The sequence below is a fragment of the Diadema antillarum genome, unplaced genomic scaffold, assembly GCF_040938485.1.
Source record: "Diadema antillarum isolate AM-2024a unplaced genomic scaffold, OU_Dant_1.0 seq00000437_RagTag, whole genome shotgun sequence".
Lineage (NCBI taxonomy): Eukaryota > Metazoa > Echinodermata > Echinoidea > Diadematoida > Diadematidae > Diadema > Diadema antillarum.
Window position 1 is genome coordinate 405,859 of NW_027271414.1, and position 22,143 is coordinate 428,001.

A 22,143-nucleotide genomic window follows, 5' to 3' on the forward strand; every position below is an offset into this window, starting at 1 on the left:
TTTCCAAGAGCTTGTTGAATGGCTACAAATATTTAGGGTGAGGTAGAATCGGGGGGGGGGGGGATCTCAAGAAGATAACAGAAAATGGGGTGGGATGCATTTGAGGACATGAGATGGAGTGGTTGAAAGAAGCTTGGGTGACATAAAGTCGAGAAGATGGGGTGGAGTAGATGCACAGAAATGAGGATGAATGATTTGAAAGTGATAGGGTGAGGTAGAGTCTACGAAATGTGGTGGGATGGATTCAATGAGAGGTAATGACATGATTTTCCAAGGGCCTATTTCATAAATGGTATCAAACAGATAGGGTGAGGTAGAATCAAAGAAGTAGGATAGGGTGGATGCAAGGAGATGGGACCATGGGATTACTGTGCAATACATTATTAACCCATTGGAGGATGGACTGATTTTGCTACAACACGCATTTCCCATAGACACTTGCCCGAGTGTACTCAGAACTCACCCTCAACGGGTTAACAAAAGGAGTAGTGTAGATCCAAGATGTTGGGGGGTATTCACAGAGAGTTGGGGGTGGATTGGATGAATGATGGTGAGAGAGGAGTGAACCCTTTGAGATTGGAGGAGATGAATCTGAAAAGATATGAGGAGGATTTAAGAAAATGGTTTACACCATCTGCTTTAATCTCTGTAGTGATAAGGAAAGATAACTTACTCTAAGACAGAGTCTAAGCTCTGTAGATTTTTTTTTAAAAAGCCACAGGCAAATTGTAAAGCAAGACTTTCATATTGTTGATCACATGAAAAATACATATTTTTTTAAATCATAACTTAAAAGATTGCATGTGAATCCTTACAGTTCTAATCGCAGAGAAGTTAGGATAGTCATAATGAGGTTGACTTTGTTCTTGCATTGACGGTTCATCAAATAGCATGTGCTGATAAAGTGATGTAGCTAGATAGCAAGATACATGTACTTAGTATTCAAGTATCTATGTTGTTCATCTGAAGTAGTATGTTCGCTGTGATTATATTCCCCAACCCTGGTGTTGGATTAATGGAGTTTCGGTGGATTTGTAGAACTCATCAAATTGGATGACTTTTATTTGGCATGATGAGGACTGGGGGGGGTTAAGCATACAGAGTGGGAGATTGGTAGCCGGTCCCATGACAGTGAGTCAGCAACACTGGGGGTCGATTTGCCTTTTAGGGATAATAAGTTACAGCCGTAGCCATTTACACTGGGTCATGTGACAGATGGTAGGAATTAGGTCTGGATTAGGGCTAGGTCAAGGCAAGAGTACTGTCCTTTTTCCTCTTCCAATGAAAAAAAACACCAGGAAACTGTGTGTGTGCCCTACCTACACTTCCTGATAAATAGTTAGGAATGCCTTTTACTTTCTACCTTTTTTTTTTATTCCAGCATTATGAGCTAACAGCTAACCCTTGCACCCCCTGAGGTTCTTTGGAATGTCCTCCTTTGTCTCACTGAGGGAAGCTGTATAATTTTGATACTCTGTTTTGCATGGGTGTAAAAAAAATAGTTGGAGAATTTGTTGAGGTCAGATTGCAAAGTGTGGAGGGTATTAAAAGCAGGGATGATATGCACTAGGCAATAAAGCATACTAGGATTTCACACACCATGCCCTCCAAGAACCCCCTTCCACACACACACACAAGGGCAGTTTAGGCCCTGGCAGGGCAGCTGTGAGACCAGTTCAGACACCAAAGGATTGAGGTGCTTTTTTTTTTTTGTCATGTCCAAGTTCAATTCGGTATAAAGTAGCCTGAAATTGTATAACAGTGCAATTTAGAAGTTTCAGTGAAATTTAATGTGAAATTCAGCACTTATGGAATTTTAAGATCAGTATTCTCTACAGAACAAGTGATAATGTTTTTTTTTTGTTATGTTGTTTTGAGATGTTAAAAGAACCTAGCTCCTCCAGAAAGCATGGAGAATAATATTTGCCTGAACACATCCCAGTATTCCACATGTCAATGCAAGGCACAGTTTTCAGGGAACAGATTGATTAACTTTATTAAATAATTTGTTCAACACTGGAGGGAGCATTGGGGTGAATGTACAGTACTTTGGTTTCTCTGTGATAGCATTCCTGCAAATATTATTTCTCCCTTTGACATGAAATACAGCTGCATCTTGAGGGTGATTGACTCGTTTGGCACCGAGCCGGCTTTCAACCTGGACACATACGCCAAAAGGTCTGGGTCCAAGTCTAGCTGGGGCAACTGGAACCTCGTGCCGCGTCAGTTTTTCACCATGTTCCGTGAGTGTGCCCATCTTTCTGGTAGCCCAGCGGTTTCTCCTAATCCTCCCCCCTCCCCCCCCCCCCCCCCCCACCGCCACCACCGTAGGGAGACATAGACCAGTATTTATTTAAGAATACTCTGAGCAATATATGCCAATATGATGATCATCATTATCATGATGATGATGATGGTGGTGGTGGTGGTGGTGATAATTCATCCTTAATGTGTCTGGTCAAAACACTTCATCTGTCATGGGGAATTCCCTTATCTAGTTGTACACGCATCTTTTTTTTTTAATTCACCAATATACATGTTTGTTTTTTTTAACCTTCTTTTGAGTTTGTATGAATTAAAGCTTTCAGATATAAATTTAGTCAGCGTAATTACAATAGTGTAGCATATAAAGATGAAATTCATCTATTCTGAAAATGTAACACCACATTCCAATGTCACTTAATACTGATGTTGTTTCATTTTAGGGTCATTGTGTCAGAGCTGTAACATCCCCTGCTGTGATTCACAAACGAGCAGGGCTCCCATTAACCTAAATATTTGAGCAAGACTCGGTGAACAGGAAACCATAAAGCTCTCATTCTCACATTACTGTCCCAGTGGTAAAATATGATTATGGCATTTTAAATGGTTCATTGAAACTTTGGACAAAACTAAAACTAGAACAAGAAAATAACAGCTCCAGTCAATAAATACAAAGTACATGTAGCAGTCACAGCAAGCCAAGATTAAAATTAATCCCAGCTTGTGCTCAGTTCTTCATGCTGTGTGTTACACACACACAAAAAAAAAAAATCATCAATTTCCCTTTTGTTGTAGTTGCTTTCATGATTTTGCTTCGTAATATGTGAGGCAGTAACTATTAACATGACATATCTTAAAGGGGATGGCTAGTAACTGATCAGTTGGAATCAGTGGGAATGCTGGGGGATGATTGTTCCAATTCTTGTGGGTTTCATTTGAGAGTACATTATATACGTATCTACTGTTGTGTGAAAAGGATTTGCTTCACAACGGTCTCATATTCAAGTAATGTGCAGTTTAATGCCTCGTCACTGTACAGGCATGCTAACCTGGAAACATTAAACTGCCCATTACTTGAATATGATCGACCATTCTGAAGCAAATAATTATCACACAACATTAGTTGTACTCTTAAATGAATCCCACAAGGATTGGAACAATCATCCCCCAGCATTCCCACTGATTCCCACTGATCAGTTACTAGCCATCCCCTTTAAATTCCAGAGAAGAAGATTATCTCAATCAAAAGAAATGTATTAAACAGTATGAAATTCCATTCTACTGCTAAATATCTGTTCAGGAGATTTGTCCACTCCTAAAATAGCTCAACTATTGATGTCTTTCTTCTTTGTGTTGTCCTTTTGGTTCATGCTTGTAGTTCTGTGTGTAACTCAACATGATTTCTTTTATTTGTGTTTGTTTATGTTGGGTTTTTGGGGGGATACCTGCAGCCCACACACCCGATAATTCCTTCATGGGCTTTGTGGTAGATCATGAAGTGGAGAAAGTGGTGGAGAAGCCGGCACCGCGTCAAAACAAGGCTCTTGTCTACGGCAAGAGGGCGTCCTTCTGGAATGTGAGTTTTCCTCTCCGTTGATGACGTAGGATTAATATACAAATAATGAATATTTATGAGTACAATGGACAGAATTTTTTATTAGGTGAAATACAATGTATGAAATGATCCATTCAATTCGGCTGCGCCTCATTGGATGGATCAATAATTTCATCTTTCACCGGATGAAATGTTTTGTCTATTGCACGAATGAAAAACATTTATTATTAGTTTTTTTATAGCACCTACAACATAAAGAGAGATCCTTGTCATTTGATGTGTGATGAATGTAGAAACAAGAGAGAATGTGCGAGATATGAGATCGAGGGAGTGCTGAGCGCTATACGCTAGCACGCTGTCCATCAATATGCTTGCTTGTATGCACTCTGCAAACACAAACATTTTACAGTCAATATTTAAAGGTGCAGTTTACCTGTGGGAGCAGTGATTTAAAAAATGTTCAAGATATAACATTTAATGCATATTTGTAGATCGGTTGTATCACAAAACATCCTACCATATAAAATTTTCGCAATAAAGCCTAAAATATAAGGAGATATCAGTATTTTTCTCAATAAACCATAACTGTATACGGTTTAGTCTGGAAGCATCCTCATTATAGCTATTATTCACGTTTTGTGTATTTAACAATACTTAACATCGAATATAGGGATTCAAATTTTTACAGTGGTTGTTTCTATCCCTAACTCACATTTCAGAACTATTTTAAAGCACTAATGCTGGGTTTTTGTTTCATCTGCAAATGGTAAATTATGCCTTTAAGGTACATAGTGTGCCAGGCTCTCAAATGGAACAAATCGCATGGATCCCAGATTGCACGGTAAATGGAGCCACAATTTTTCAACAATGATGTAATAGTAAAATGGGACAAATGATCAATGTCAAACAACCAGTCAAATGACAAGGATCTATTTACAGTTGTAGGTGTTGTACAGAGGTGTATGCTGGACTTGTAGAGTATGCCCAGTACACCGTGGATGTTATTCTGTGAAGAGAACTGCTCAGACAGTTTGCCCTCATTGTGCTGGTGTGACCTTCAACCTTTGCATTTCCCCTACAGCAGTGCTTTCAGAGCTGAATGTAAATTCCACGGTCGGTTCAATTTGTAAAGCACGGTTAATCGTTCCGCCACGGTAAACTGAAAAACACATCAATATTTCTGTGCTTAAGTCATAGGGTTTTACATGCCAAGCATGATGAACAAACATCATCACTTGAAAAAAAAAAAAAAAAAAATTAGACCTCATAAACACATCATGCATGAAGATTCCTGTTTAGTATAAGCATAGGATTGTGAAATACATTGTATAAGGCTTAAAGGGGATGGCTAGTAACTGATCAGTGGGAATCAGTGGAAATGCTGGGAGATGATTGTTCCAATCCTTATGGGATTCATTCAAGAGTTCATTGTATATCTATTGTTGTGTGAAAATGATTTGCTTCAGAATGGTCTCATATTCAAGTAGTTATGTGCAGTTTAATGCTTCCAGGTTAGCGTCCCTGGTCCGTGACGGAGCATTAATCTGCACATTACTTGAATATGAGACCGTTCTGAAGCAAATAATTTTCACACAACAAGAAATATATAATGTACTCTTAAATGAATCCCACAAGGATTGGAACAATCATCCTCCAGCATTCCCACTGATTCCCACTGATCAGTTACTAGCCTTCCCCTTTAAACAAAAGAAAAGTTATGTGATTGTTCTACATATTGTAAAATGGTAACTTTGTGCACTTGAATGGAACCTTAACCCGTTGAGAACGAGTCCCGAGAATGCTCAGGCAGGTGTCTATGGAAATATTAGTGTTGTAGCAAAATCAAACCGTTCTCAACAGGTTAACTTCAAAGCTCCTTTTCACAAAAAAATGGTGCCCTCTCTTATTTGATTTTCTGTCATCTACACTGTATGTGGGTCCTATGTGTACAACACTGCATTTTGTTGGGTTAGGAATATCCAATATTAGATGAGTAACTTGTCTGTGTATGTGAAGATTATGATAAGTGTTTTTTTATGATAATGTGTACTGATGATAAATATTCAGTGTTTGTATGTTTTGTTTGTTGTTTCTTTCTTTGTTCCAGGAAAACTGGATCAAGGGTTACCTGGACAAGATTCACAAAAAATTTGAAATCCACGCGACGGTGTTCCTCAACGAGAGTAACGTGGCAGAGAAGCGGGCAATCCCAGATTACGTCCAGAACCATGGCATTGTTTCAGGGGCCGAAATACAGCAGCTCTTGAAAGAGACTAAGGTAGGTGTACATTGTCTTTTTCTTGTCTTGTTTTGGTTGTTGTCGTTTTCTTCTGAATGCAAATGTGTTTGCAAAGGTAGACTAGAGTTGTATCTAGCATGCATTGTAGATTATCAGCCCTGCACACAAATTTTTTACTTTGTCTATTTTTTTCTTTTTAGTACTTTTCTGTTTTAATTGAAGTGTGAATTGAACAAAAAGAATCTATGTCCTTAACATCAAGTTTTTCCAAAAATTGAATTATCAGGCAGTATAATATTCGTGTATTTTTTAAGGAGAAGTCATAGTCATTATTATCTTTGATCCTGTATGAATGTTCTCTGTGAGATTCAACAAATAATGACATCTTCACCTTACCTTAATATTTGCATGGATAATGACTGCAAGAATTTTACTAATAGCTTTGTAAAAAACAAAACAAAACAAAACAAATTGAAAATCTACAAAATTGCTTGTGTAACCCTCAATCTTGTTTTCTTTGTTTTGTATTTGTTTGTTTTTGAGAGGGGGTCTGACTGTATAGATATCTTTCATTGTCCTTTTACAATTTCTATCAACAGTCAATTTTAATTTGTAGCGGAGTTCCCTTCATGAGTCTGAGCTAATTAATTCCAAAATAGATACAGTTGTAGAATGCAATTTCAATTAGTGCTGTAGAATGAAGCCAGTTTGTCAATGACATGTGTAGACTATTAAAGTAATGAGGATTCCATGCAGCTAGAGTGATTGTAGCCTTTCTTCAAGGCTCATGCACTTTAATGGTAATTGCATGAGAAGAGGGCAGAGAGTCACTGCACTGGACAGAGTTGTACGCCACCGAGCTCCGGAAAGAGAGCCTTCGGAAACCAGACTGAGTCCAAATTGCTAAACGTCTAGGCCTTTGAATAAACAAATTTTGCTCCCAGTCTTTTGTAGGGAAAATCACAAACAGACAGCAGATCTCTTGAGTGAAGAAGCTAATTCACATATCAAACCTAGCACTAATGACTGATGGGTAAATCAAGCAATTCTGCTGGTCAACGTGATTCTCTGAATTAGTCAACATTAGAGTATTCACTTTAATAGGCTAGTTCAGCTGTGTGTCTGCAAATGAATAGCAATGATTTGCAAATCTCTAAAAGCCCTTACACTGTCGCACTATGCTTCTGCTGTTTGGCTCACTGCACTAACTTGCAATTGCCAGTGCTAACAACAGTGAGAGGGTCTGGAAAAAAGGCTAGGAGTGTCTCTAAACAATCAGCCTGCCCCATGCCTCAAAATAGTTGCTTTGGAAACACTACAATGTAACTGATGTCTCAGGGTAGTGTATTCACTTCCTGTATACATGAACGGAAATGACTGTGTGTGTGGTTTCTCTTGAACATGTATCGATAAATCCACTTCCTCTTCCGTGATGGCTGCGTGGAATCATAACACCCTTGACAAATCATGAGTGGCGTCAGGAAGAAATTGTGTCTTATGAGACACCAGAGATGAAGAAATTGTGTCTTTTAACCCTATTCTAACTGGGGGGGGGGGGGGGGGGGGGGGGGGGGGTCAATTTGACCCCCCCTCGACATTTCGCGCCGCGATACAGCAACGCGCAAAGATTTTGCCGCGTCGTTTCATGACTTTTTTCTTTGAAGTCTCCCGCATATTTTGAGACCAAATTTGCGATGTCCGGGTACACCGTTTTGAAGTTACGTAATGTTTTGCGTATGCATGTCAACCCGAAAATGGCTCAAATTCATGATATCGTGTGCAAATCCAACGCAAATTGTGTTTTTTGGTTAAATTGATATAAATTAGATTATTTCAACTTTTAACCATTGAAATTAATCAATTTTAATGTAGATAAGCTTGATAAAGTGCCTTCAACAAATTTTGGCCATAAAACAATAGAAAACAAAAGGTCAAAAAAACAACGAAATACATAAGAAATTAACAAAACAATTAAAAACAAAAGAAACTGATTTTGATAGTGCTATTTTTTTTACAAGAAAATTGTTCAATGTGTCTTGAGGAATTCTTACACAAAAATTTAGCAATCATTCAGTCTTTTTAATGGAAGTATAGGTGAAAATATGATTTCATGCGTAAATTTGCATAATTAATTTACTGAAAATAGAAAATAAAATTTTTTCTCTTGTATGACCATGTAATCTTGTAGTTGACATCCGGCTCTATGTTCAGGCAAAATTTTGCAGCGATCGCGCGATCGGCGGCCGAGATCTGAAGGGGGGGGGTCAAATTGACCACACACAAAACATACAGCTTACACAAATTGTATCAAGTACAATGTACAGAGCAGGAAGTGCGATTATTACAGAATCAAAGCCACTGCTATGAAGTGTGCGGTGAACACTGTGGCTTGTGACACACAAGGGAAAACCCAAGGAGTCATCATTTCAATTCAATTCAATTTTAATCGTCCAATAAACACACACAAAAAAGAAATAAAACGTTTACAGGAAATTTGTTGTGGGATTTCTACATACTTAAATGATGGTGTTTACAATGTCGAGATCACAAAAAAAGCACTTGATAAATAAATAATTGAAAACATACTGTACATACAAAGTCAAACTGGAAGAACAATTGTATAGAATCATAATGTAAAACTGAATCAATTGACATAATGTTAAAAGCCAGAAATCTTTCCCTGTTGCCTACATAACCGTTCCCAGTCCCTGTCCCCTCTCCTTCCCCTCACCCCGCTATAAACTGAAGCAGCAACATTAACAAAAGAAAACAGACTAGCCCTTAAGCAGTGACACAAAAATGCCGATGCAAGCACCTGTGTGAATAATATTATTCATAAATTGCATCATCAATATAAATTCCCTCCTGAATCCCACAACTATTGCACATAATCAAAAAGATTTTGAGTTACATGTAAGTTCATGTTTTGAGTTCAGGTTTTGAGAGGACAGATGCTTACATCGCTCTGTAATGATGCATCAATATTTACACCAGTGATGAGAGGCAATCTGTCAATCAGTTTCAATTAAAAGCAACCTGACACAAGAATCCATAAATTAAATATGCAGTACCTGATGGTACAGGTTCTGCTATAACCAGCACTGGCTGTCAGTCAAGAGCTTGGTAGCCTACAGTGTAGGTACGCTGGTAGTGGATATGACGCCTGTCTAGTGTTCAGGAGATTGATGATTTGAGTGCAACTTGAGTACTTGTAAATGCAGTGGAGGATCCAGAGGTGGGTGCACCGGGTGCATGCCCCCCCCCCCCCCCCCTTTATTTTGTGTTAAAACAAAAGTAATGAAGATGAAGAAATGTTTGCGTGTGCGCCCCCTGATAGTTTTGTAAAGGCAACTTCCCTTTAATACAGAATTCCTGGATCCGCCCCTGATATGAGCCCAAGATTTTTAATCATCAGATGAGGGCTATTACTAAAACTCTGCCTAATGGGTGCTGTTCATTGATGAAGGTCAAAATTTGTCAATCAGTTGCAGTGAAACATTACTCATCAAAGCAGGCTGCTCCTAACCTACTGAAATAGGCAATGAAAAAAAAAAATCAAACTTATATAGAGGTGCTACTCTGAAGAAAAGGGGTTTGAAGTACATACAATTATTCTTTTCTTCACCCTGAAGTTTGTTTTGTCACAACTGCTGTCATTTGGAGGATTGTTGCTTACCCTTAAACTTTTTACACCATACCTCATTATCATCATTCCATCCATACTCATGTCGGGTATGATACTGTAGCTGCTGAATGTTTGTTTGTTTGTTTGTTTGTTTGTTTGTTTGTTTCAGTTTTTGCACTGTTTTTATTTACACTCCACCACTCAGAGGGAATGATGCTAGTTGCAGTATAAGAATTTGATTCAAATCCTGTTTCCCTTGTAAATAGTATCAAATTTTGAAGTTTATTGTGTCTTCATAGTAGTGGCCACTACCACGTAACGACGCATTATTCAAATTACTTGAAAAGGTGATGATGTGGTCAAGACAACTCACAAATATCCCATTGAATCTGTACACTAATCTTGACTCAATTTCACTTTTGAAGTGAAGTCATAGGAAAGAACTTTTTTTTTTTTTTGCAGCTTCCTTGTATTTCATTCATTGCTGTGTGATGATATCTCAGCAGTAATTGTTTCTTTGATTGCATTGGAAGAGGAGGTTATACTTGCACCGTGTATTATTGACCCAAAATAGAATCATACACTGTACAGTACATGTACAAGTGTAATGCTTGAGTATAAAAGCAATGAATCAGTTGTTAGGGCATAACATCACTTCTTTTAATTTGTGACCTTGATTTTTTTTTCATTATTATTGTTGGGGGGGATCTCTGAATGGTTGACTCTGCATGAAAATTTGCATGTATGTGTATATGTACAATATGTGTACAGGGGTTGATATACGAGGAAGAAGCTTCTGATACATTTCTGCAAACTTTTAGGGTTACTGTAAAACATGATATATTCGCGGCATGAAATTTTCCCAAATTGGATCCGACAGCCTTTTTCGTGGCATGAAATTTTCGCGAATTGCCACTGGCGTTCAATGCATGTAGTGTAGACAAAAACTTTCGCGTGCATTTTAATTTCGCGAATTTCGGCGCTCGTGAAATTCGCGAAATTAAAATGCACGCGAAAATTCCTCGTTTTACAATAGGTCGGTGCCAATGGAAATATAGTCAGTTCTATATAAAATCTATGGGCTTTTCAGAATCGCATGGGAGGGCTTAACTACACCAATTTTAATGGGACAAATACAATTTAGTATGCTGATTTTTATTGGTTTATATTTGTCTCTATTTGTCTGCCTGCCTTTTGCTCATAGGATTCGCTTGTGCAAACAGAATCTATGTGGGCAAGCAGCATGACTGTGTTACTGAATGTAAATTATCTGTCTTTTAAGTACACATACTACAATGTACACCTGTGTTCATCCACAGCTGTTCATAGGGCTTGGCTTTCCCTATGAGGGTCCCGCGCCCCTGGAAGCTGTCGCCAATGGCTGTGCCTTCCTGAACCCCAAGTTCAATCCTCCCAAGAACTCCAAGAACACCAAATTTTTCCAGGGGAAGCCTACGGCCAGAAAGGTATGTCATGATTATCGTGGTTCTCACAAAATCAAAATGGCGATGATGCTGGTGACTGAAAATGTGATGTTTGTTACACTGTAGTTTGTTTTTTTATGTGTGTGTGCTCATGATTGTAAATAATGTCAGTGATAATACCAAGTACAGTCAAAGCTACATATGTACCTCGGCAGCCATGTGCCATATAATTATGGCCACTGAAAATTCCCCCTAGAGAAAAGCCATAGAAAACCCTGTGTATATAGTTGCCATCTGTTGCTTTGCAGCTGTGCTGGTCATGGCATGGCCGACAGTTCAATGATCATTCAGGCATAGTGAATATAAATGCATATTGTGAAAAGCTCGTCTGCTGCATGGATGCAAGGGTACCATAACATGGTCGATAAATATGGTATTGTTCAATGCATGAAACATGTGCATACTAACTAATACCCATGTACATGTACAACATACGTACAGGCTGTATACATGTATTTGTATGTGCATATAACATGTACGTACAAGGTGATACACATAACATGTCAGAGAACCCATCTATGGTGTATAATAGCCGCCTGTCTGTAATGGCTACTCTTTTTGTTTCCCCTTTGGTGACCACTATAGATAGGTTGGACTGTACTTGTAATGTTTGTCCTTCTCACCAGGGTACCGAAAGTGCTTACAGTTGACGTTCACTATACTTAATGATATTAAATTTTTTTTCAGATGCTTCTTGAATGTGGTTTAAGTAAAGCCACTTGCATGAATTTAGCAGGAGGGTGTTTTAATTATTTTCAGGAGCAACAAGTTTGTTATTGCTCAAAACTATTATAAAATTGATTTCTGAATGATAGGCCTGAAGATATAAGAAAATTTAAAGTGATATTATGGATTGTGGAAAGAAAAATCAATTGTATCTGGACATGCGGTATAAAATGCCATAAAATGAAGATCAAATATTAAACAAAAACAAATTTAAAAAGATAAAGATGATCGTTTTGGAAGCTGGGCTGAAGAAAAGCATCTCAGCAGTGCATGAGGCAGCAAACATGAAATGATGGCTGGCTGGATGAATCATAGTGTAAGTCTGATTGTCAGTATTAATAGATACAACATAATATGTGTCCATCAGCGGTCAGTAGTTTTAAAATAGTTGAACGAAGCAATTCTCCCATAGAGAGACTTCAATTGCTGTGACACACACTTGATAGTCATTATATTCCGCTTTATGAACTCTTTGTTCCACCTTCAGTTGACGTCCCAGCATCCGTACGCCGAGGTCTTCATCGGCACGCCCCACGTGTGGACGGTGGACGTCCAGAGCACGGAGCTGGACAAGACCCTCCAGACCATAGCTGACCTGGACAGTGTGACGCCGTACCTTCCCTTTGAGTTTACCTGCCATGGCATGCTGGAAAGAGTCAGTGTGTACATCCAGAAACAGGTGAGGGGTCCCTTACAGCTCCATGATCCTTCACCATTGACTACAAATCATATACTAGTATGGAGGTAGTATGGAGGTAGTATGGAGGTAGTATGCCCCTTTTGCAAAGGTCACAAAATTTTGCATGTTTGAAGAATTGTGTCTCCCAAAATCGTTTATATAATCTTACAGTTGAGTACACAGTAAAATTTGTTTTAAAAAAAAAGAAAGAAATGAAAAACTAACTCCCATGTCACGTGAGAATGTACATGTACATCCTTTTGTACCAAGAATAACAGTTGGATTTTTTGGGAGATACAAATTACTTTAGTCGAACTCTATAGTACATGTACAATGTATATCCATTCCCTCTTCATCATCACCAAGTTTACAGCTTTATAAGTGTGAAGAAAGGTCTTAATATGCAATATACCAGCTCATGAAGTGAACCAAATATCAGGCTTGCAAAAGGGACAATCAAACTTTGGGGGTCTTTTCAAGTTGGGAACATCCAATCTGCCAACTTATATGTATTAGTTTTAAAGGTGATGATCTCTCCTTTCACCATTTGACCCAAGATGGAACAAATTATTTTCTGATTAATTCTTGTGGGTTTTCTCACACAGGGTCCCATTTTTTTCCCCCATAATCCTAAAAGCCACTACACACTACACGATACAACCGGTTTCACAACTCTGGAGGCAAGCCAGGTCACATGACCATTAACGTGACTGAACATCCCGCACTGTGCGATCAGACCACACCCCCTTCCAACTGACATTTTTGATTCTGAAGCTTAGTAAACTTACACAGTACACTCCCATTATAACAAGCACAGTTGTAAAGACATTCTGGTTACAACGAAGTAAAAATTACGGTTGCAATGTTTTCCTCTCTATGTGTTCTTATTGTTTATTTGTTTGGTTATAACGAAATTTCGATATTGGAAAATTGAGCAAAAAAAAATGGGATTCCATCGGGATTCAAACCCGAGACCTCCGTATTGCTAGCCCGGTGCTCTCGCGACTGAGCTATAGAAAGCCCTAGTTCAGTGTTCGTCCCAGAAACCCTAAATTCTCAATGCTCGGATGGTCAGAAGCTATGGCAGTGCGCTTTGTGTGTGACACACACGCGCGCACTCGATATAACGAAAGAAAACTGCCGGTCCCGAGGACTTCATTATAATGGGAGTCCACTGTATACACAATGTAGAGCAGTTGACTGTAGATATGAAACTGGGATTTGTTGGTGTTTCTTTCTATTCTTTGTTTCTTTGGGGTTTTTTTCAGTAATGTAATCAAACAGTACCAATTTGGCTCAGGGTTCCCCCTCATGGGCTCTGAGACACTCTTGGACAGAGTTTGACATGTTCCTCATTCTCTGATTTATCTCGACAGGAGTTTTGCTCGGGGTCGAGGCAATGGCCACCTCTCTCTCAGCTGAAGGTGAAGGTGTCGGACATTGGTCAGTCTTGCAAGGAGAGATGCATGCAGGACGGTAAGTTGAAAGGCCCGTTTTGGCCGTCTGCTGCAGTATCTTCAAGAAAATAAAGGTGAAGAGATGGAGTTCCAACTGGCTGTGATTAATCAAAGAGCAGTCATTGTTGAGAATGATCACAAGTGATCCCATTCATTCCTGGAGGATGTGTGAGGATGCTGTATCTCTTAGCTAGGATGTCATTACTACCTCTGTCAAGGGAGGTTATGTTTTCATTACCGTTTGTTTGTTTGTCCGTGTGCAAAATAATTCAAAAAGTTGTGAACGGATTTAGATGAAACTTACAGGAAAGGTGGAGAATGACACAAGGTACAGATTCTTATATTTCGGTAGTGATCCATGAATTTTTGTTGATTTTATGAAGGATTCTTGATATTTTGGCAGGTAGGGTCAATGAACTTGGGAGTTCAAGCTGCGCAATTTTGAGGTTTCATACATTCACTTAAAGTGCATGCTTTAGTTCTTGCTAGGGCAAGGTGTGCGCCGCGCAGCTGAGGGTTGATGACGTAACAATAGACTTATTGGGAATTCGGGTGATTTTCAGCATGCAAACATATGAGTAGAAATCACTGATCTCTATGGAAAAACAAGATCATTGGTGGAAATTAGCTGCTTGGCGGAGGTCTGTGCTGTCAGAGTACTTCACTAGTTTACAAGCTGATTTCTGACACAACTTCAGTTTCCTCTGCTTTTACAGTGTACTCTTGTTATAACGAACATGATGGTTATAATGAAATTCCAGTTACAATGAAGTAAAAATTCATGCTCGATTATCAGCTCAATGTTCTGTATTTATTATATGTTTGTTTATAATGAAATATTTTTTATATAACGAAAGAACACTGCTGTTCCCGGGCACCTCGTTATAATGGGAGTCTACTGTATTTGTAACTGTCATAGTACAGAGAATGAGGTAAAAACACTTGTTCATCTCATTTGATATCTAACTCTTGATGATTGTGTGGTTAGTATCGAATGTCTCTTATCTCTTTCCTTTCAGATCTTATATGTGAACCAGCTTTCTTCAAGCAGATTGATAATGTTGAGAGAATAGAAAAGTAAGTGGATCCAAGTGTGTTATGTGAAGGTCAAGGTCATTTGTGACCCTGCACAAAATGTCACCAGACATGGATTTTTAGTTAAGGATAGATTCTGAAAGAGCAGACTGTAAGCTTTAAAATGATGTATAACTCAATTCAAATGGACTCTCCTAACCTATCTAAATATTGGAAAGAAAGCACACACTCTGGAAAAGTGTGTACTGAGAAAAGAGGCTCTGAAGTATTAAAGTCTATTCAAGTGCTTAATCTTTAATAGCAAGCTGTGCTTTGTGCAATGAATGGGATAAATATATGTAAAACTCCATGCCAACAGCAATGAAGAGATTATCAGATTAAGCTGAAATTGAGCATGCTCTATTCAAATATTCTGTCCGTTACTAATACCAACTTTCTAAGGAGTAGCATTATCATTTCAAAAGTTGTTAGAGTTGAAATTGAAGATTGTGTAAGGCATTTCTGAGAAACTGAAAAAAGGGCTTCTAGGACATTATGTACAATGTACCATATCACACTATTTTACGAAAAAGTGTGTAGAAAAACTACTAAAAACAAAATTTTTTGTTTCATGATCCCAAACTAAAGTATAATGGAGAAAAATTGCCCTTTCAGAAAATATGAAAAACTAAAAAACTGACCAGATTGATTGGTCTCACCTATTTTGAGTCCTCACATTAAATCAGGGTGTGTGACTCTTTGTTGGTTTTGTGATGCGCGGTCACATTTATACAGTTTATTGCATTGGGGATAGATTGTACACTTGTAGATACATGAATGGTGTGCAGCAAGATTTCTTGTGCTCATGATTTTATACTGTAGTCAACAAAAATTGAGATGTTGCATGACGTACATTGTACTATCATGGGTGTAAAATTATTGATGTAGAAATCTCAGTATTTTCATTGTAAAAACATTTGTTAAGAACTTATATGTTTATGTATATGTGACCGTGCACCTCAAAACGAACATAAAGTCGCACACACTGATTTTGCGTGAGGACGGAAAATAAGTGAAATGGGTCAACCTAGACGAACTTGACTGTTTCATATTTTCTGAAAGAGCGGGTCTTCTTTTACATAATGCTAAAATTTGGTATCATAAAACGGGCAGGAAACTGTGTTTTTTTAGCAGTTTATCTCGAACATTTTTGGTAAAATACTGTGATTAGGTGTGTCTTTAGAAGTCCTTTGTTATTTCTGAAAAACCTTGTCCACACTCTTCACTTTCAACTCTAATAACTTTTGAAAGGATAGTGCTACTGCTTTGAAAGTTGGCATTAATTATGAACAGAATGTGTTAATGAGGCATGCTTAATTTCAGATTAATCTGATAATCTCTTCATTGTTGTTACTCTGATGGTTTACTTTCTGTTTTTTGTCCCATTCATCGCACAGCCAGCACGGTTCGGTAAAGATTTAAAGCGCTTGAATAGACACTGTACTTCAGAGCCTCTTTTCTCAGTTCACACTTTTCCTGAGTTTGTGCTTTCTTTCCAATATTTAGATAGGTTAGGAGAGTCCATTTGATTTGAGTTATACATCATTTTAAAGCTTAAAGTCTGCTCTTTCAGAATATGGTCTTAACTAAAAATTCATGTCTGGCGACTTTTTGTTTGTTTTGAGGTGCAGGGTCACATATGTATGACACCAACAATTCATATATTGTACGTGTATGTGTGTGTACAATGATAGTACTGGAAACAGTAAATCAAATCAAATCAATGTTAGACTGTTCTAAGGTAATATTATGTGTGGGTAATTCTTAGTAATGCCCTCACTGTAGTGTATTACAGGTACAAAAATAATGCTAATCATGGCACAGTAAGAGACCTGTTTCTAAAGCTGACTTTTATATTTCATAGTATTCACAGCTGTATGTCACTCTGCAATGCAGCCACTTTGCTGCCATGGCAGTATTGTGAATAAACCAGATTGAATTGAATAAAAACAAAAGAAGAGGTTATTGCAGGTGTAACCATTAACCTTATATCGTCGCTGGGGTGACAAGACCTTGTATCTGCAATTTTGATGAAAATGACTTTTTTCGATCAATGGGCAAATAGTGGGTTAAATGATGTCCTGTAAAAATCCCAACTGTCTAACTCCAAAGATGAAGCCACCACGGCATGTCAAAGGAAAGGATATTATCCCATTCGCTACAGTGCTTTGGCCGCCATGTTTTTTGGCTCTCCTGAACATTTGACATTTTGTAGATACGAGGTCTTGTCGCCCCAGCGACGATATGTGACAGGGACTGTGGATGGTGTGTGCAATGCTATGGGCAGGGGTGGGTTTTTTTTTTGCCAGTTGGCACTTAAAGTACACAAAGGGTTAATTTCATCGTCTCACTTTTCTCTCCCGTCTGCTCCCACCAGTGCTACCACCAAAAAGTGCGGCTCCTCATCCATGGCGGAAGACGTCTACCCCCCAGCTCTGGAGTCCACTCTCCTCTCCACGAGATGCTACACTCAAGCGCACCATCTCCTATACAGCTGTGCAGGGGGCGGGACCAACCACAGGCGGGTGTGCCCCTGCCGGGATTACATCCGGGGACAAGTGGCCCTGTGCAAACATTGTAGAGACTAAAAAGAATAGAAGACACAAAGTTAAGTGATGCCGTTTGGGCGATTTTGGAGACTTCCAAAGTGAGAACAAGATGAGAGGAATATTATGAGGTGCCCAGGATGATGTGACGGGGAAGAGATGGAGATAAATGAGACGGGGAGATGATACAGAGATGAGACCGCTGAGATGCAGAGGAGAGACCGGCAGAAGGCCACGCCCAGCCTAGCGCGAGGTTCGGCGCTGAGGGGCAACGCAAATGATGGAAAAGTTTGTCTGTGTCCCGTCACTGACGCAAACAGCGGAAAGAGCTGTGTGGGACCACGCGGCAGAGAAGCCACGTGATTCTAATGTGAGACAGGAACAGAGGTCTAGGGTTCTGCTGCATTATGTGATGATAAAGTGCAAAAAAGGGGAAAACATATCTGGGCTTTCATAAGTGATGTAAGTACAAGGTTGAGAAAACAGGGAGAGACTGCAATTTTAGTGTACGAGACGAAGCACATTGTAAGACGTTTGAATGAAAGTATTATTAGGAAATATGATATCACATTATACGTGATTGACTTGGAGAGCAGGAAAGGGTCTGTGGAAGAGACGACAAAACCTGCTGCATACACCTGTTATTAAAGCTGACAGAAAACTTCTGGTCGGAAGCAGTTGCCACTATTTCTCTACACACCGGGGGCAAGACCTTTCCTTCTGGCTTACACCATCAGATGAGTATATGTCAGCATGAACTTCACGTCTCGTTATGGCCATACCTCAACTTTTTTTTTTCTTTTTTTTTTTACCACTGTGATCGTAGTGTATGTATATTTCTGCAATCTATATTTTGGTTTGATTAGTTGTGAGCTGGAGCCTTCTTCGGTGTAAAGGAGGCAAGCGTAGAACCTTGTTGGACATTCAGTATAAGGCTTTAGCAGTGAACAGTATTAGCAATCGAATTCTGAATTTTTTTTTTTTTTTAGTTTATGTCAGTGACGTGATATGGGTCGCAGAGAAGCCGAAGGTTTCTGTCACTTTGCTGTCTGAAATATGCTAGATCCAACGTCGCAAGGTCCGGGCTATCGTACGGATGGAAAGAGGTTACGATGTAGGGGACATCACTGTCATTTCAATACTGCACTTTGCATCGTGAATGGTCAGGCTATAGTGACCACCTAGTGATAAGAACAAAGACAACTGACCACACTAGTATTAAAGGGACATGTTGAAGTGTCCCGTCTGAATGTGCTACACTGACTTGCTATTAGGCAGGGGAGCAAATAACACAAATGCCTCAGATATCAAGTCACTATCAAAAAATCCAAGTGAAAAACGATGCCAAGTTCAAAGTATAAAAAAAAGAGAAAATGAAAGATACCTCATTATGTTTTCTAACTTTCAATACTTTCCCTTTATGATATGACTGATATGAACCATCCTGGCAAGCAAAATACCAGAAATTCCGAATATAGATAAAGAATGAAGAAAAATGAAAAAGAAGAAGAGGAAGAAAAAGAGGAGAAGAAGAAGAAGGAGGAGGAGGAGGAGGAGGAGGAGAAAGAGAAACACACTGAGATTGTGAAGGCTTTCTTTTTGCACACAGCACATTAAACAGATGCAAATATTAATTGAACAGGCAGCTGCCTGATGACAAGACAAACAGGTTGCAAATTAGAAAAGTAGCAGTGATTCACAGTCAGTGTGGTACTTTGTTTATTTATCATCTTGAATTTTGTTTTGTTCCTTTTACTATACTCCAAATTCTTTGTTATATCCTCCTTATCTCCCATTTTTTTTTTTTTTTTTTTTTTAATGAGAGTGGGGTTGGGGAGTGAGAGGTTTGTGAGTACAATTTATGCTTGGTTTTTACCCTGTGACGTATGTACAGCTGTTGGTACTGGTACTTAATGAAATATTAGATCATTTTCCAACTTTTTCTATTTCCATTTGCCATAAGAATCTACAAGAGGTGAAAGGGACCAATTCATACCCAGAGTGGGTGATCAGCATTTTGAAGGAGGAGGTGATAAGAATTTCAATCCTCCCCATTCACATGAGGTATGTCTGTCCCAAAGTTGGACTTGAGAAGTTTTAATACGATCTTTGTAATGCTCCCCCCCCCCCCCCCCATGCAAGTTCTCCTCAGGAGCATACAAGCCCAGTATCCAAGAGTTGTTCTCCAAGTGCAATCGTGTGTTAGCTGTACAAATGCATGCTTTCAGTGAATATCCAGATGTTCTTGTCGTCTTCTTTTTTTTTTTTTCCAGCCATGTATAATACTTTCAATATTCACCAGCACAGCTACTGCATTCCTCTTCCGCCTTCATACAGTGACAGTTCATAGCTTTTCAAATGTTGTTCTGCTGTTTTGTATGATCCAAGACAAAATACATTTGTACATGTACATGTAATTGCCAAAGGTAGATCTAGAAGCCTTCACAGAGCGCAAATCTCCACAGGGCGATGATGTAGTGACGTCACAGAGACGTACTGAGAAGAATGTCTGGGAGGTGTCCCAGCTACATGACTTCCGAGCGTACAAGTTGTCCCTTGTTTAGAGATGTCATGGACTTATCCTGGGGGGGTGTTTCATCAACGTCAGCGCTGACAAGTTTCGCCTTGGTTTTTGGATGAGATGCTCTGGTCACTGACTGTTACTATGGTGATTGTCATGACAAACGTTGATGACACACCCCCCTAGAGTCACCTTCTTGATGGGAGCGCAGGCCGTATCTTGGTCTTCCGAGTCACATTTTTTTCATGGCAACTGGTCAGTCGCTGCAGTCGTGGCAGTTTGGGCACTTTCTCCTCCATGAGAGGGGTGACCGTCCTTTTTGCCGTAGAACCGGCCGTGCATCCTTTGGAGAAAGAAAAATAAAAATGATCACTTGATGAGGATCATGACCTGGCTCGCTGCTAAAAAAATGAGCACTTGTTCCTGATTGTGCAACGGGTTTATCCTGAACATTTTCATTACTATCCAGTCATAACTGTGTGAATGACATTGTCAACAGACAGTGACACAAACAAATGCGGGCAAAAATCATTGCATCTGTACAATGGCTATAGATGAGACAGTTTCTTTCATTAGTGTTATGGTATTCTTGCTGCGACATTGGACACTCTTTCATAGTTTCTAGTGAGCTTCTTCACAAATTTAGCTTCGTAGTGTTGTTTGGTTTGTTTGTTTTTCAAAACTTGCATTGCTGTAGCAAAAATGCTTATTCTCCCGCGGTCATACAAGTATATCTTTGAGGTTTGCTGAATTGTGACGTCGATGTACAGAGAATAGGAAGAGTCTATTTATGTATCATTCTAATTCTGGTGATGTGACTTTATGCAACAATTAGTTCAGGGGTATCTCGTACTTACAATTTTGTGAATTCTTTCAAAGAGTGAATCTACAGGAGTTAGTAGGGTTGAGAAATTTTTTGTAGTTTTGTTATTCAATCAGTATTGTCCAAATTCCATTCAGCTTGCCGTCCTTGTCTCAGAAGGAAAATAAATAACAAAGAGTAGATATTAAGGAGTGTGATGATGAATTACGTGTAAAGGTAATAGAAATGGTATTCTGTCAACCCACTAGTCACTGAAAGGCCCAAAACTAACTGTCTTATTAATCCCTGGAACGCCTGAAACTGCCCGTCAGTTTTCTTTTTTTAATAGTTTTATGCTTTACCATTTTTTTTTCATATAGAATATACAATTATGTAATTGAAAAAGGTCAAAGGTCAACAAATGTACACTGTATGTCAGAATTGCCTCTGTGACACACCATTCTCTTAGTGGAGTCGTAGGCTTTCAAGTAAACATAACTTACAATAGACAATCTGCATGTGTATATAAACATGCAGTGAACTATTTCAAATAATTTGGAAAGTTGTTGAAATGAGAGTAACATTGCTGTACCTTCCAGTGGACCATAGGCCATTATGTACAGAATCTTCAGTGGCTAAAGGGTTAATCACACATGGAGCTGACAAGTCATGAGAGAAATCCCCTCCAGCAATGGCGCCCTCTCTTGGTTGGTGTTTGTTACAGGCAGGCATCATGGTTAAAATCAGTACTCCTTTTAACTTGTACTCCTTCATAGTTTATGATGTGTGTCTCCTTATCCCGTAGCCAACCTTGTTCGATGTTTAGGAGATGGAATCCCAGATCATGTTTGAGAGGTATTTATTCCGTAGTGTCGTTAAAATAAAATATAACCAGTAGCGAGTAAATGTGTATTATAATACATGACAGCAGGAGTTGGTATAATTTCAACGCACCTTGATTTGATTGAAAAATGACACCAAGATTTGTTGAATTTTTTTTTTCATGAGTAAGGTTTCATATCTACCACCATGTGTAAGCTTGCATCCGTGGAGATAAACATGTGTACAGTCAGTGGCTGTGTTCATGTTCTGTGCTAGTGCTAACACTCGTGTTATCTCCCAAACAACTGTGTTAAACTTCCGCTCCAACACCGATGGTCAGATTAATGCAAG

At 39.0% G+C, this 22,143-nt stretch overlaps 1 protein-coding gene across 5 annotated transcripts in view; it reads left to right on the forward strand.

Moving 5' to 3' along the window:
- LOC139732583 (alpha-1,6-mannosylglycoprotein 6-beta-N-acetylglucosaminyltransferase A-like) overlaps positions 1 to 20,170 on the forward strand; it is a 100,300-nt gene extending 80,130 nt beyond the window's left edge. For all 5 annotated transcript variants that reach the window (XM_071643437.1, XM_071643436.1, XM_071643439.1 and 2 more), the window contains 8 exons: positions 2,110 to 2,243; positions 3,714 to 3,838; positions 5,925 to 6,095; positions 11,001 to 11,147; positions 12,379 to 12,570; positions 13,947 to 14,046; positions 15,047 to 15,104; positions 17,479 to 20,170. In XM_071643437.1, coding sequence (XP_071499538.1) covers positions 2,110 to 2,243; positions 3,714 to 3,838; positions 5,925 to 6,095; positions 11,001 to 11,147; positions 12,379 to 12,570; positions 13,947 to 14,046; positions 15,047 to 15,104; positions 17,479 to 17,689 — 1,138 coding nt within the window. In that variant the 3' untranslated portion in view covers positions 17,690 to 20,170. The remainder of the gene's footprint in view (positions 1 to 2,109; positions 2,244 to 3,713; positions 3,839 to 5,924; positions 6,096 to 11,000; positions 11,148 to 12,378; positions 12,571 to 13,946; positions 14,047 to 15,046; positions 15,105 to 17,478) is intronic.
- Positions 20,171 to 22,143: the final 1,973 nt, after the last annotated feature.